The sequence below is a fragment of the Mobula birostris genome, chromosome 25 (genome assembly GCF_030028105.1).
Source record: "Mobula birostris isolate sMobBir1 chromosome 25, sMobBir1.hap1, whole genome shotgun sequence".
NCBI classification, from domain to species: domain Eukaryota; kingdom Metazoa; phylum Chordata; class Chondrichthyes; order Myliobatiformes; family Myliobatidae; genus Mobula; species Mobula birostris.
Genome location: NC_092394.1, coordinates 18,438,335 through 18,451,286, shown reverse-complemented (window position 1 = coordinate 18,451,286; position 12,952 = coordinate 18,438,335). Strand labels below are relative to the sequence as shown.

At 39.5% G+C, this 12,952-nt stretch overlaps 1 protein-coding gene across 3 annotated transcripts in view; it reads right to left on the bottom strand.

Moving 5' to 3' along the window:
• Positions 1-12,952, bottom strand: part of nek8 (NIMA-related kinase 8) — a 98,609-nt gene that overhangs the window by 74,667 nt on the left and 10,990 nt on the right. For 2 of the 3 annotated variants that reach the window (XM_072243722.1, XM_072243723.1), the window contains exons 2-4: positions 10,213-10,418; positions 8,059-8,288; positions 1,437-1,568 (exon numbers count right to left, since the gene is read on the bottom strand). In XM_072243722.1, coding sequence (XP_072099823.1) covers positions 1,437-1,568; positions 8,059-8,288; positions 10,213-10,418 — 568 coding nt within the window. The remainder of the gene's footprint in view (positions 1-1,436; positions 1,569-8,058; positions 8,289-10,212; positions 10,419-12,952) is intronic. The other variant, XM_072243724.1, reaches the window with a different exon arrangement.

The following is a 12,952-nucleotide window of genomic DNA, read 5'->3' as shown; positions in this document are numbered from 1 at the left end:
TGCTGGAGGAACTCAGCAGGTCAGGCAGTATCTATGGAAAAGAGTAAACAGTCAACGTTTCAGGCCAAGACTCTTCATCAGGACTGAGAGGGAAGGGATGAGATGCCTGAATTAGAAGGTGGGGAGAGGAGAAAGAGGCTGACTAGAAGGTGATAGGTGAAGCCAGGTGGGTGGGAAAGGTCAAGGGTTGGAGAGGAAATATCTGATAGGAGAGGAGTGTGGACAATAGGAGAAAAGGAGGGGGAGAGGGCCTAGGGAGAAGTAATAGGCAGGTGAGAAGAAGCAAAAGGTCAGAATAGGAAATGGTGTGGGGGGGGGGGGACTTTTATTCACCAGAAGGAGAAATCAATATTCATGCCACTGGGTTGGAGGGTACCCAGACGGAATACCCTCCACCCTGAGGGTAGCCTCATCTTGGCACAAGAGAAGGCTATGGATCGATACATCAGAAAGGGAATGAGAATCAGAATTAAAGTGTTTGGCCACCGGGAAGTCTGGTTTGTGGCAAGTAGCGCTGAGGTGCTGAACGAAGTAGTCCCACAATTTACAACAGGACTCATCGATGTAAAGAGAAGGCCGCATCGGGAACACTGGACACAATAGGCGACCCTTGTAGACTCACAGGTTAAGTGTTACCTCACCTGGAAGTGTTCTGTAGCTAGGGTACCACAAGATCAAGTTTCAACTGTCTGCCAATTTATAGTTTCCATCAAAGCACTCTCCTCTATGGTGCCTATCAACAGTGGTATCCCTGTATAGTGCTACCGTGAATTTAATATACAACATCTTAGAATGGCTGGATTAACTACACTGATTCTTTAGCAAATGTGACTTGAGTCTCAATTAAACATTAATAATCAACTAGTAATTCAAAATTGGTAAATATTGTGATGTTTCCAGCCTCCATGCAATAAATTATTCATCTATTCTTTCTCAAATAAGATATTATTATCTTATACATATCTTTTAAGAATAGTTAGAAGAGCACTTAATCCATCCTCCCACTGATAACTAATACAAGTAATGTAATCACTTCTATTCAAGTAAAGAGGACCCCACAGTTCGATGTCAGATTCTACTTTAAAAAATCAGTTGTTTTGTGGAAAATTTTACCATAGGTTTAATGCTGTTTTGTTCTATTTCCTGTAGAGTTCATATATACGTCTACAACAGCAAAGATATGTGATAAGGACATCACTTTAAAATATTCATATTATTCAATTGATCATGACTTAGACATTTTAATCAATGATTAGGTTATGTGCCAAAGAAAATTCATCATCATCCCCCACTAGCATGATAATAAACACAGTCTGTCTCATCTCAAGCATGGATCACTTATTAGTCGAGGGATTGGACAGAGTAATTAAATGCATAATTGTACAGTGAAATATTTATAGTAATTTTTCTGTTAATCAAACACTTTGGTTTCTTACAGCAGCTTCAAAGGCTCTTTTCAAACTGGCCAGTTCATATAAAACGCAGCCCAGTGCCCAGATGTCACTCTTCTGATTGTATGGCTTTCCTTCACACAGCTCTGGCGAGATGTAACATGGTGTTCCCACCACCTATAAAACAACAAAACTGGCTCATTCAAGTCAACATTTCTAAGTTAAACAGAAAAGTAGAACAAAATAATGGCAGCTTCTGAATTTTACTGAATCTGGGAATGTGGCATCAGTTAAAGGCAGTGGTCTGGTTGCAAAGCAATTACAACTGCATATTGAACAATTCAGCTTGATAATAGTTAACATAAGGTCCACGACTGCCTGATTCTGTAGAATGGATAATTCTATCATTTTTTGTGGTGTATAAGACCATAGAACGATTAGATATAGGAGCTATTAAATATTAGACTATTTGGCCCATCAAGTGTGATCCACTGTTCCATCATGGCCTATTTATTATTCCTCAACCCCATTCTCCTGCCTTCTGCCCAGAACTTATGATGTCCTTGCATCAAGAATCTGTCAACCTGCTCATCACTCACTTTAACTAAAAGCATGCCAATTTAATATCCCAACTATGATATCCTTTTGTGGAAAAATTCTACTGAAAAACTGTGAAGATTATTTAAATACACATATTGGGAAATACTGTAAAGCTGTTTTAAAATTGTATAATTCAGATTCCAGAAACAGGCTGCCAGCCCATATGACATTGAATCTGTTTTAGTGGAGATCAAAAGAGTCACACAGCCAGATAAAGATGGATCTACAGAGCTGTTACTACACAACAGGGAGCAGAACTTAGCAACATCAATATTAGCGGCAAACCAAATAAAGCACCAAGCAACTGACAGCTCAATTAAAGCAATATAAATGCTTAAAATAGCTAGTATTCTTCTTAATTATCAATACAGCTCTTCTCATAGTTTAAAAAAGTGTTAAGATTTAGAAAGGTCCCTGATTCACAAGCTATTCCTTCTAAATTGCCAATGGTTTCAGTGATTGACTGAAACTTCTGGAGCAGGACTATCAAAAATTCTTTTGCTTGACAGTCCAAAATGCTGCTCAATTGAGAATAAAATGGTTTCAATTCAGTTAAATTACTAACTTAGACATTTATAATGCAAGATTTTTGCCCAGATTGTGGTACAGTGGATTCCGGTTAATTGGGCCATCAGTTAATCAGGGCAGCTGCTTATTTGGGACAACTCTTAAAGAACAAAAAAACTAATCAAGAAAATAGCCAGGATTCCTCTCACTTATTTAGGACACTATGCAAATTATTTGGGGTGGGATACTGTTACCAGTTTCTAAATAGCGTCAGGCACGTGTACTTTAAGACACTACACTGTGCTTTGAGCAAACAGTTTGTAAATAGCTATGTTGCATGTGCTTGTCTTCAGAGAGCAGTGATTTTTGTCACTGATAGTTGGCAAGAAATAAGCAGTAAGACAATTCAGAATGGTTTTGCTCACTGAGGTTTCAAGTATTCAGGCTTGGAGATGTCAGATACAGCCAGGAGTGAAAATGAAATGATTTCACTACTTCAGCAACTACAAAGAATTTGAAAGTATCGACAATCATCTTGGATGTTACGATGAAAATGAAGACTTAGAGGATATAATCATCAAAAGCATTATATGAAGGCAGTCCATTAGCTACACTAGTTGCATTGATTTTGTTCATTTACAACCAAAAGAATGTGGCAGCATACACTTCCGTTGATAATTGTTAGGAACAAATACACAGTGTTATAGTACTGTAATAGTATTGATAGTGTTCTAACTTGTTCTGTATTTCATTTAATTACATAATTTGTTACTCTGTTAAACAATAGTTTTTTTTTCTTTAATACCTTTTTAACTATTTCCAAGAAACTTCAAGTAATTGGGACTATCACTTAATTGGACCAAAATGTATGTGTCCCAATGTGTACCAATCAACAGGAATCCACTACAGTCAGAAACTGAGTTAACAATCAAAGAAAATATCAAGGATGCTGCATATAAGGCTGTTTACAAATGTGTTCAATGTTTAAGCTTGTCCGAGAAGACACCTGACCTAGATAAGGATCTCTATAGATCCAAACAATGATTGGAAACCTTCTTCCTAAGAACTCAGTTATCAGCAGTGGCTACCTGACAGCAATTCAAATGCAAAGCAAAGCACCTCAGTGAAGTAAAATCAAACAAGAGCATATATCTAAAATAGTTACACAGAAGGATAGGATAGGCAGGACGGTTAAAAAAGAAAAGTGCAGTCATACTGTCAGGAAGGGCAGGCAGGTAATAGTACAAAATTGCAGCCAGCAGGATGATTATTAATGCATTAGGGATGCAGAATCAAAAAGGGTAGCAAATACAGTACTCAAAGTGCTATATCTCAGTGCACAGAGTATAAGAAATAAGGTGGATGATCTTGTTGCACTTTTACAAATTGTCAAGTATGATGTTGTGGCCATCGTGGTTGAGGATAGTTGTAGTTAGGAGCTGAATGTCCAAGGTTACACATTGTATCAGAGGGATAGGAAGGTACGCAGAGGGGTGGGGTAGCTCTGCTGGTAAAGAATGGCATCAAATCATTAGAAAGATGTGACATAGGATCGGAAGATGTTGAGTCTTTGTGGGTTGAGTTAAGAAACTGCAAGGATAAAAGGACCTTGATGGCAGTTATATACAAGCTTCCAAACAGTAGCTGGGATGTGTACTACAGATTACAATGGGAGATAGAAAAGGTGTGTCAAAGGACAATGATATGAGAGTCATGGGAGATTTTAACATGGTATGTAGAATTGTGAAAATCAGGTTGGTAATGGATCTCAAGGGAGCAAATTTGTTGAATGCCTATGAGTTTGCTTTTTTAGAGCAGCTTGTCATTGAGCCTCCTAGGGGGATCAGCTATACTGGATTGGGTGGTATGTAATGAACAAGAGGCAATTACGGAGCTTAAGGCAAAGGAACCCTTGGGAGACTGTGATCACACAGTTCAACTTGGAATTTGATAGGGAGAAAGTAAATTCTGACCTAGCAGTAATTCAGTGGAGTAAAGGAAAATACAGTGGTATGGGAGAGGAGTTGGTCAAAGTAAATTGAAAGAAGATGCTGACAGGGATGACAGCAGAGAAGCAATGGCTTGAATTTCTGGGGAAAATGAGGAAGGTGCAGGATAGATGCATTCCAAAAACAAAGAAATATTCAAATGGCAAAATAATATAACCACACTGAGAAGGGAAGTAAAAGCAAAAGAGAGGGCATACAACAAAGCAAAAATTAGCAGGAAGATAGAGGATTGGGAAGTTTTAAAAAACCTACAGAAAGCGACTAAAAGAATCATTAGGAGGGAAAAGATGAAATATGAAAGCAAGCTAGCAAACAACTTCAAGGTGGATAGAAAAAGCTTCTTTAAGTACATAAAAAAAGAGGTGAGAGTGGATATAGGACCGCTCAAAAATGAGGCCAGAGAAATACTAACAGAGTTCAAGGAGATGACAGACGAACCAAGTGAGTATTCTGCATCAGTCTTCACTGTGGAAGACACTAGCAGTGTGTCAGATGTTGAAGGGTGTGACAGAAGAGAAGTAAGTGCAGTTACAAGGGAGAAGGTGTTCAAAAAGCTGGAAGACCTGAAGGTGCATAAGTCACCCAGACCAGATGAACTGCACCCTAGGGTTCTGAAAGAGGTAGCAGTAGATTGTAGAGGCATTAGTAATGATCTTTCAAGAATCATTGGACTCTGGTATGGTTCCGGAGGACTTGAAAATTGCAAATGTCACCCCATTCTTTAAGAAAGGAGGAAGGCAGCAGAAAGGAAATTATAGACCAGTTAGCCTGACCTCAGTGGTTGAGAAGATGTTGGAGTCAATTGATCAGGATGAGGTTATTGAGTATTTGGTGACACAGGACAAGACAGAATGAAGTCAGCATGGTTTCCTTAAAGGAAAACCTTGCCCGATGAATCTGTTTGAATTCTTTGAGGAGATTACAAGATTATAGATAAAAGGGATGCAGTAGATGTTGCATATTTGGATTTTCAGGAGGCCTTTGACAAGATGCCACACATGAGATTGTTACCAAGTTAAGAGCTCATGGCATTATATGAAAGTTACTAGCGTGGTTAGATCATTGGCTAATTGGTAGGAGGTAGCGAGTGGGAATAAAAGGATCCTTTTCTGGTTGGCTGTCAGTTACTAGTGGTGTTCCACAGGGCTCGGTGTTGGGACTGCTTCTTTTTATGCTGTATATCAATGATTTAGCATTCATTTCAAGAAGCCTAAAACATAAGAGCATGGATTTGGTGCATAGGCTTTATAAGGCATTGGTGAGGCCTCATCTTGAGTATTGTGAACAGGTTTGGGCTCCTTATCGAAGAAAAGACGTACTGGCGTTGGAGAAGGTTCACAAGGATGATTCTGGGAATGAAAGAGTTATCAAATGAGGAATGTTTGATGGCTCTGGGCCTGTACTCGCTGGAATCTGAGCAGGGTCTCATTGAAACCTTTCGAATGTTGAAAGGCCTAAACAGAGTAGATGTGGAAAGGATGTTTCCTATGGTGGGAGAGTCTAGGACAGGAGGGCGCAGCCTCAGGATAGAAGGGCATTCATTTAAAACAGAGATGCGAATAAATTTCTTTAGCCAGAGGGTAGTGAATTTGTGAAATTTGTTACCACAGGCAGCTGTGGAGGAAGGTCATCAGCTGAATTCAAGGCAGAGATTGATTGGTTCTTGATTGGCCACAACATCAAGGGTTACAAGGAAAGGCTGGGGAGTGAGGCTAGGGAGGGGAAAAAAATGACCAGCCATGATTGAATGGTGGAGCAAACTTGATGGGCCATATGGCCTAATTCTGCTCCTATGTTTTATGGTCTTATGGGTCTATAGTGGCTTGAAAAAAAACTTTCAATGACTAGAATATAGAATTCTCAGTCACCTTTTCAGAGGACTTGATCTTAACAATTAGTTACTTAGAAAGCAGCACCTTTTAAAAAACATAACAAGCAAGCCTGGGTCTAGGATTCCAGTTTATTTATCTTGAGGTTCATTGGTAAACCAGTGCTCTGCACCCAACCAATAAACATAAAGCTCAAGTTCAACTTGATGTTCAGTTTATTGTCACTGAACCCTACACTTGTTTATGGCCAAACGAAATAAAGCTCCTCTGGAGGAGGAAACATATGCACAACATATACATATAACGCAAACTAATATTAGTGCCAATAAATTAACAAATAATAAGGTGCATTTACACTGAAGTTAAAAAGTAAACAGTATAACGCTAATGGCGCTTCATGTGTGATGAGACCTGGGTGATGACAGGGAGTTCAGTAGTCTTTTGGCCTGGGGGAAGAAGCTGTTTCCCATTCTAACAGTTCTTGTCCTCATGCTATGGCACCTCTTGCCTGATGGTAGAGGGTCAAAAAATTTGTTGGACAGAGGGGAGGGATCATTAACAATGCTAAGGGCACTATATTGCTAATGCTAATGAACACTTGTATTCTATCTTATACTCACCTTCACTCATGTTTTCCTGTCCTCCAGTTGCTTTTAAGTAACAGTAACTTTTAAGTCCTCACCGTCACTTACATACTCACATGCAGGCTGTCAAATACAAAAGGTTTTTCACTGCATGCATTGATGCACATGTGACGAATAAAGCTAATCTTCATCTTTACCTTTACAAATAACCTCAATATTCCTAATTTCCCCTCCACTGAAACCTCCATCAGCCCTATATGACATGCCAAAAGCACGGCCCTCTGTGCTTTTATATGTGCAGTCTCCGTTCCAAAACTTCCTGTATAAACTTCTGGGCTCATCTGGCCCAAACTTCTTCCTCTTGTTAACCAATAATCCTCTCTTAGATTCATTTCCTTCACCTCCCCTACCAATTAATTTCCAACAGCTAGAAATCAGAGACTACTGATGCTGGAATCTGGAACAACACCCAAAGTGCCAGAGGAAGTCAGAGGGCCAGGCAACATTCATGAAAGGAAGTGGACAGTAAACATTACAGCCATCTGAACTAAATGAAGGGTCTCAACTGAAATGTACACTATCTTTTTCCCTCCACAGGTGTTCCATGATCTAGTGAGCTCCTCCAGGACTTTGTGTGTTAAAACTGCTTTCTATTTTAAACACAAGAGATTCTACAGATGCTGGAAATCCAGACCCTTCATTGAGGTCCTGATGAAGGGTCTCAGCCGAAAGTATTGAACCTTTACTCCTCTCCGTAGATGCTGCCCAACCTGCTGAGTTCCTCCAGCATTTTATTTATTGAGATACTGCGCGGAATAGGCCCTTCTGGCCCTTCGAGCTGCCGCTCAGCAACCCGCCCTATTTAATCCTAGCCTAATCACGGGACAATTCACAATGACCAATTAACATACCAACTGGTACGTCTTTGGACTGCGGGAGGAAACTGGAGCACCCAGAGGAAACCCACATGGTCACGGGGAGAACATACAAACTCCTTACAGACAGCAGTGGATGTTACTCTGATTTCCATCTTATTTTCTTATTGAGCAACCTCCTCCATTTCTTACGTTACAGGGGCTTAATAAGTACAGGCTGCTATTGACAACCCCAGCGAAGGTTTCCAGAAAGATGATCTTACAGTGTAGGCTTTACTTTTGCTGCTCAAGATCTTCGAGATACCAAAATCACCAATCTTCACTATCATTTGGTATTTATCAAGCAGGATATTTTGTGTTTTCAGATCTCGGTGCAGGATAAGTTTATTGTGCACATGATGAAGGGCCAAAAGGATCTGTGCAAAGAAGAGCATGATGGTTTCCTCATCCAACAAAGAGTTACGCTTCTGGATGTATTCAGCCAGGGTACCTCCTGAAATAAAAGGTTGAAAGTGAATGAATACAGTAGTAATAGCAAAAGATATTCTGTATTATCTCAGAGCTCATCAACACCATGGAATATCTTTGTGGAACCTGTGAACCAGAATGGCTACTAATGGTAAAAAAAGAACTTCAGTATGGTGCAGTTATATTTCAACCGGTGTATTTAATCTCACCACAGATGAAAATTGATCAGAACCTTATAATTAATGTTTAAAACTGAAGTAGAATGAAATTTATTCTTCCCAAGAATTTAAAGCACGTAATTACAAGATTTGGCTCTAATTTAGTTGCAAGTACATTAATAAGCAAGTTCAGAACACCCTGAATAACCTTGAGCTGATCACCTAGACAGAATATCCGTTGGTTTAAAACCACAATCATCCTCCTTTTCAAAATCAATTTTTAAATCAATGTCTAATTCAATAAGATAACTGAACAATAAATCATTCCATGTGTATTTTTTACATCACTATCCTGTCCAAACTTTACCACATCAGGGAATCCAGACTAGGAATCTTTGAATCCAACATTTGATTCTGTGCTGACAAAGACATCCAGGCTCCACAGTTTGAAAAAGTTTATATATTGCAAAGGAGAACCATGGGCTCTTATGGGCTATCAAAGAAAGTAGATCAAGTTTCAGAATTAGTACCACAGACTGAAGCAATACAATAGATCTTAGTACTGTAGTGCATGCTGCTTGGACAGGCTCAGGTTTAACTGTTATGCCTTTCGCAGTTGGAGACCCTACCAAATATCAACACCACTCAGAAAGTGTCAAGGTGGTAGAAGGGCTATGAACCTGTGGTTTCAAGGAAGATAGAGAGTAGAAAATTGATGAGAAAAATACTCTATCAGAATTGGTTTTGCATAATGAAAGGTGCACCAAAAACAAATAAAACAATCGCCCACAGAAGGCAGTTTGTTTTCAAAACAAGAACTATTCAGTGCTTCTGTTAAATGACTATGAAACTTTTGTAATCTTTCTTGTTTTTCTGAAATCATCTAAGCTAACTCAATACATCCCTGACTATCCAGAGAGAAGAATCCAGAGTTTATAGGACATAACTCTAAACCAGGATTTCCCAACTTGAGGTCCACAGACCCCTTACTTAGTGGTATTGGTCCATGGCATAAAAAAGGTTAGGAACGCCAGCCCTAAACCACGGCTTACATAATGCATCAAGTGACTTAGGAACATAGACACAAATTGGGAAGTGGAATTTCCCCTAAGCCGATGAGACTGCAGGTAAAGGGTTTGTAAAGGGATGGCACTGGTCAATTAAAACCATCAACTTGCTGGGCAAAGTTATTAATCAAACCAGGGCAGGTACACAGACTTCGGCTATGGATCAGTTAGAGGAAGTAGAAGGGACTAAATGGTTCATTCCTGTTGTAGCAGATTCAAAGTTCAAAGATCAAACTAAATTTACTCTCAACGTACATACATGTCACCATATACTACCTTGAGATCCATTATCTTGCAGCCATTCACAGTAGAAAAAATATAATAGAATAAATGAAAAACTAGACAGACAGACTGACAAACAACCAATGTGCAAGACAGGCAGACAGACAAACAATCCATAGGTATGGAGTCGTTGTAGCATTAAAGTTATCCACGCTAGTTCTGGAGCCTGATGGTTATAATTGATCTGTTCCTGAACCTGCTGATGTGGGACCTAAGGCTCCTGTACCTCCTGCCTGATGGCAGTAACAAGAAGAGACCATGGCCTGGATGGTGAGAGTCCTTGATGATGGAGTCATCATTATTATTATTTGTGTGTAATCCTACACCGTGATTGTCAGCCAGCTATTTGAAGTCACGTGGAAATCAATCTAAATAAATGATAGTGTAGCTATTTGAAAAAACCACTAAAATTTTGCTTCACCCTATTAATCCTTATACATACCTGGTGCATACTCCATCGCTATCATCAGAGCTTTGTCCTCCAGGAAGTTTTCATAGTACTCAATTATATTTGGGTGATTGAGGAGTTTAAGTACTTGGCATTCATTCTGAGCAGCTAGCCTCTCATCTTTAGTCATCTGCTCCACAGGGATCTGTTTCAGGATCACTAGCTTTTGATCAGCTTTCCGTAGACACAAATGGACAATACTGGCAGGAAATATAAATGGACAATGTGCAAAGAAATAAATGTAGAACATACTTGGACCTCCCACACAATATAACAATAGGGAAAAAAATGGCAGATCTTTTAATTTCATGAACTGGTTTGGTGGACATCAATTTCAGTACTAATTCTGCTTCTAACAGCTTATTGTATGCACTAAAACATCAGAAAACAATCTAATAAGAATTGTTAGACTTCCTTTCAAAAATGGAATTAGTTACAATTTTTGTTTGCAAAATTCACAGTGCTCAGCTTGGTAGCCAATGAGTCAATCAATCAATGAGCTCTCACATTTAATAGTATCATAATCAATCTTACAGTAATACAAATTAGGGAAAGAGAGTATTTCTGGTCACTTTACTGAGTTTAGCTCCACATTTCAGTATTGCCAATGGAATGATGGAATAGTATTTCCATGTTTCACTATTACCAATGAAATGATACAATAGCAATTGAATTAACTGTAATAGAGCCACAGAGCACCACAGCCTTATGGCCCATCCACTCCATGCTGAAATGTTATTCTATCTAGTCCCATCGACTCCCACCTGCAGTATAGCCCTCCATACCCAGCCTGTCCATATATTTATCCAAACTTCACTTAAGTAATGCAATTGAATTCGCATTCACCACTTCTGCAGGCAGCTCATTCTGCACTCGCAATATTGATAGTTCGATTATTGGATGTCACCTTTGCTGCAATTCCACATTCAGCTATAATGATAGCACATTCAGATGTGAGCGAATTACTATGGTCATGTTAGTGCATTGCCAATATCACAAGAACAAATTTTCTTTAAATGTTCATGTAGGAAAGGCAATAAAAAATTATACCGGTTCTAAAACTGATTCTGGAAAAAATAGACATCATAGAAAGTGATCGGGAATAATGGAGAAATGCCGAGCATAGCATCTCTCTCACTTCCAGTCTCCAGCCAATGGCTATCTGAGGTAAACGTGACTGAAAAAGCATATAACTTCTAAAATTCCTCAGGAATGACATTTTGTTAAAAGTAACCTTGGCACTGCAGCAGCACTCTTGCCATTAAGACAGAACGTTATTTGTTCAAATGTCTCTGTAGACTTGAGCTCATAATTTAGACTGACACATGAGTACAGTACTGAGGGAAGTGTGTGCTTTTAAAGGCACCACCTTTCAAAAATGTTAATACAAGCTGTCAGGTTGCTCAGGTGAATGATGCTACTCAGCACCTAAAGAAAAGCAGAGAGCGTGCTGTCACCAAAAAATGCTCATGATCAATGGAAGGCTCCCAGAATGTCCATACAACCTGTTTACATTGTAGCAGCTGGAAGCCATGCAGCCTCAAGATATACTGCAGAAACCAAAACAGAGATGTTGAAACAATAATTCAGATGTCAAGACTGACCTGGAGGTGACTGACCACAATATACTCCAGTGAGACGCTAATCAGTTGGGACAAAGTGCTACTTGGGACACAGCTCTTGAATATTCAGACTCGGCACGAGAAGGTGGAGGAGGAGAAGGTGAAGCAACAGCAGCAAGGTGACTCTAATGTGGGCCACCTCTGGTCATACTGAAAGCAACTTATTCGCACAAGGAGCCTAAATTACATCAACAAGGTTCACACCAACAGACTACAGTATACGTCGTGTGCAGCAAAGTCACAAGAGTACTCAGACATGGGCTGATAACTGGCAAACGAACATTCACACCACACAAATGCAGCCAATGAGCACCGTGAACAAGACAAATTCTAACCACTTTCCCCAGATATTGTTCATCATTATCACCCTCAGATTCCCTTTCCTGTTAAGTTCAGAGTTACCATTATCCATAAACCAGCTGAGGCTAGAACACAACTACCGTGGTTGTAAAAGGACAGCAGAAATTCGGATTTATCTCCAGATCCATGAAACCTTTCCAACGTCTTTAAAGTGTAATGGGGCTCTCTACATGCCTCTGCAAGTCCACCTCCATGAACACATAAGCTTGGCACAATCCAAGACATTGCAACTCACTTGATTATCAACTCCTTATTCCGAACCTTCCACCAGCAATACGCCATTGTCTTAAGCATGCCTACAAATAAACAACTTCTACCACCTTTTATTCCCCTCCATAGATACTGCCTGACTTGCTGAGTTCCTCCAGCATTTTATCTGCATTAAGACTTCCAGCATCTTCAGAATCTCAAGAGTGCTCAATGAAAAACCGACAATCATAAGGGTGTAACACCATACACAATGGATTCCAGCTAAAATACCATCCTGACTAGGCAATATACTTTTAATTCTTCCATATGGCTGCATCAATATTCTGGAACTTTCTACCTAACAGCGCGTTCCTTACAAGGATTGTATTGTGTCAAGAATGCAGAACCTCCACCAACAGTCAAAAAGTAATTAGGATGACCTAATGTTAGGTACACCCATCTGAGTGAATAATGCATCTCATTCATTATACCTTTTTTCTGTTGTTAATCATCACAGTGTATGATCATAACACAAGATCCAACTAAATCACTCAAGTTCACTT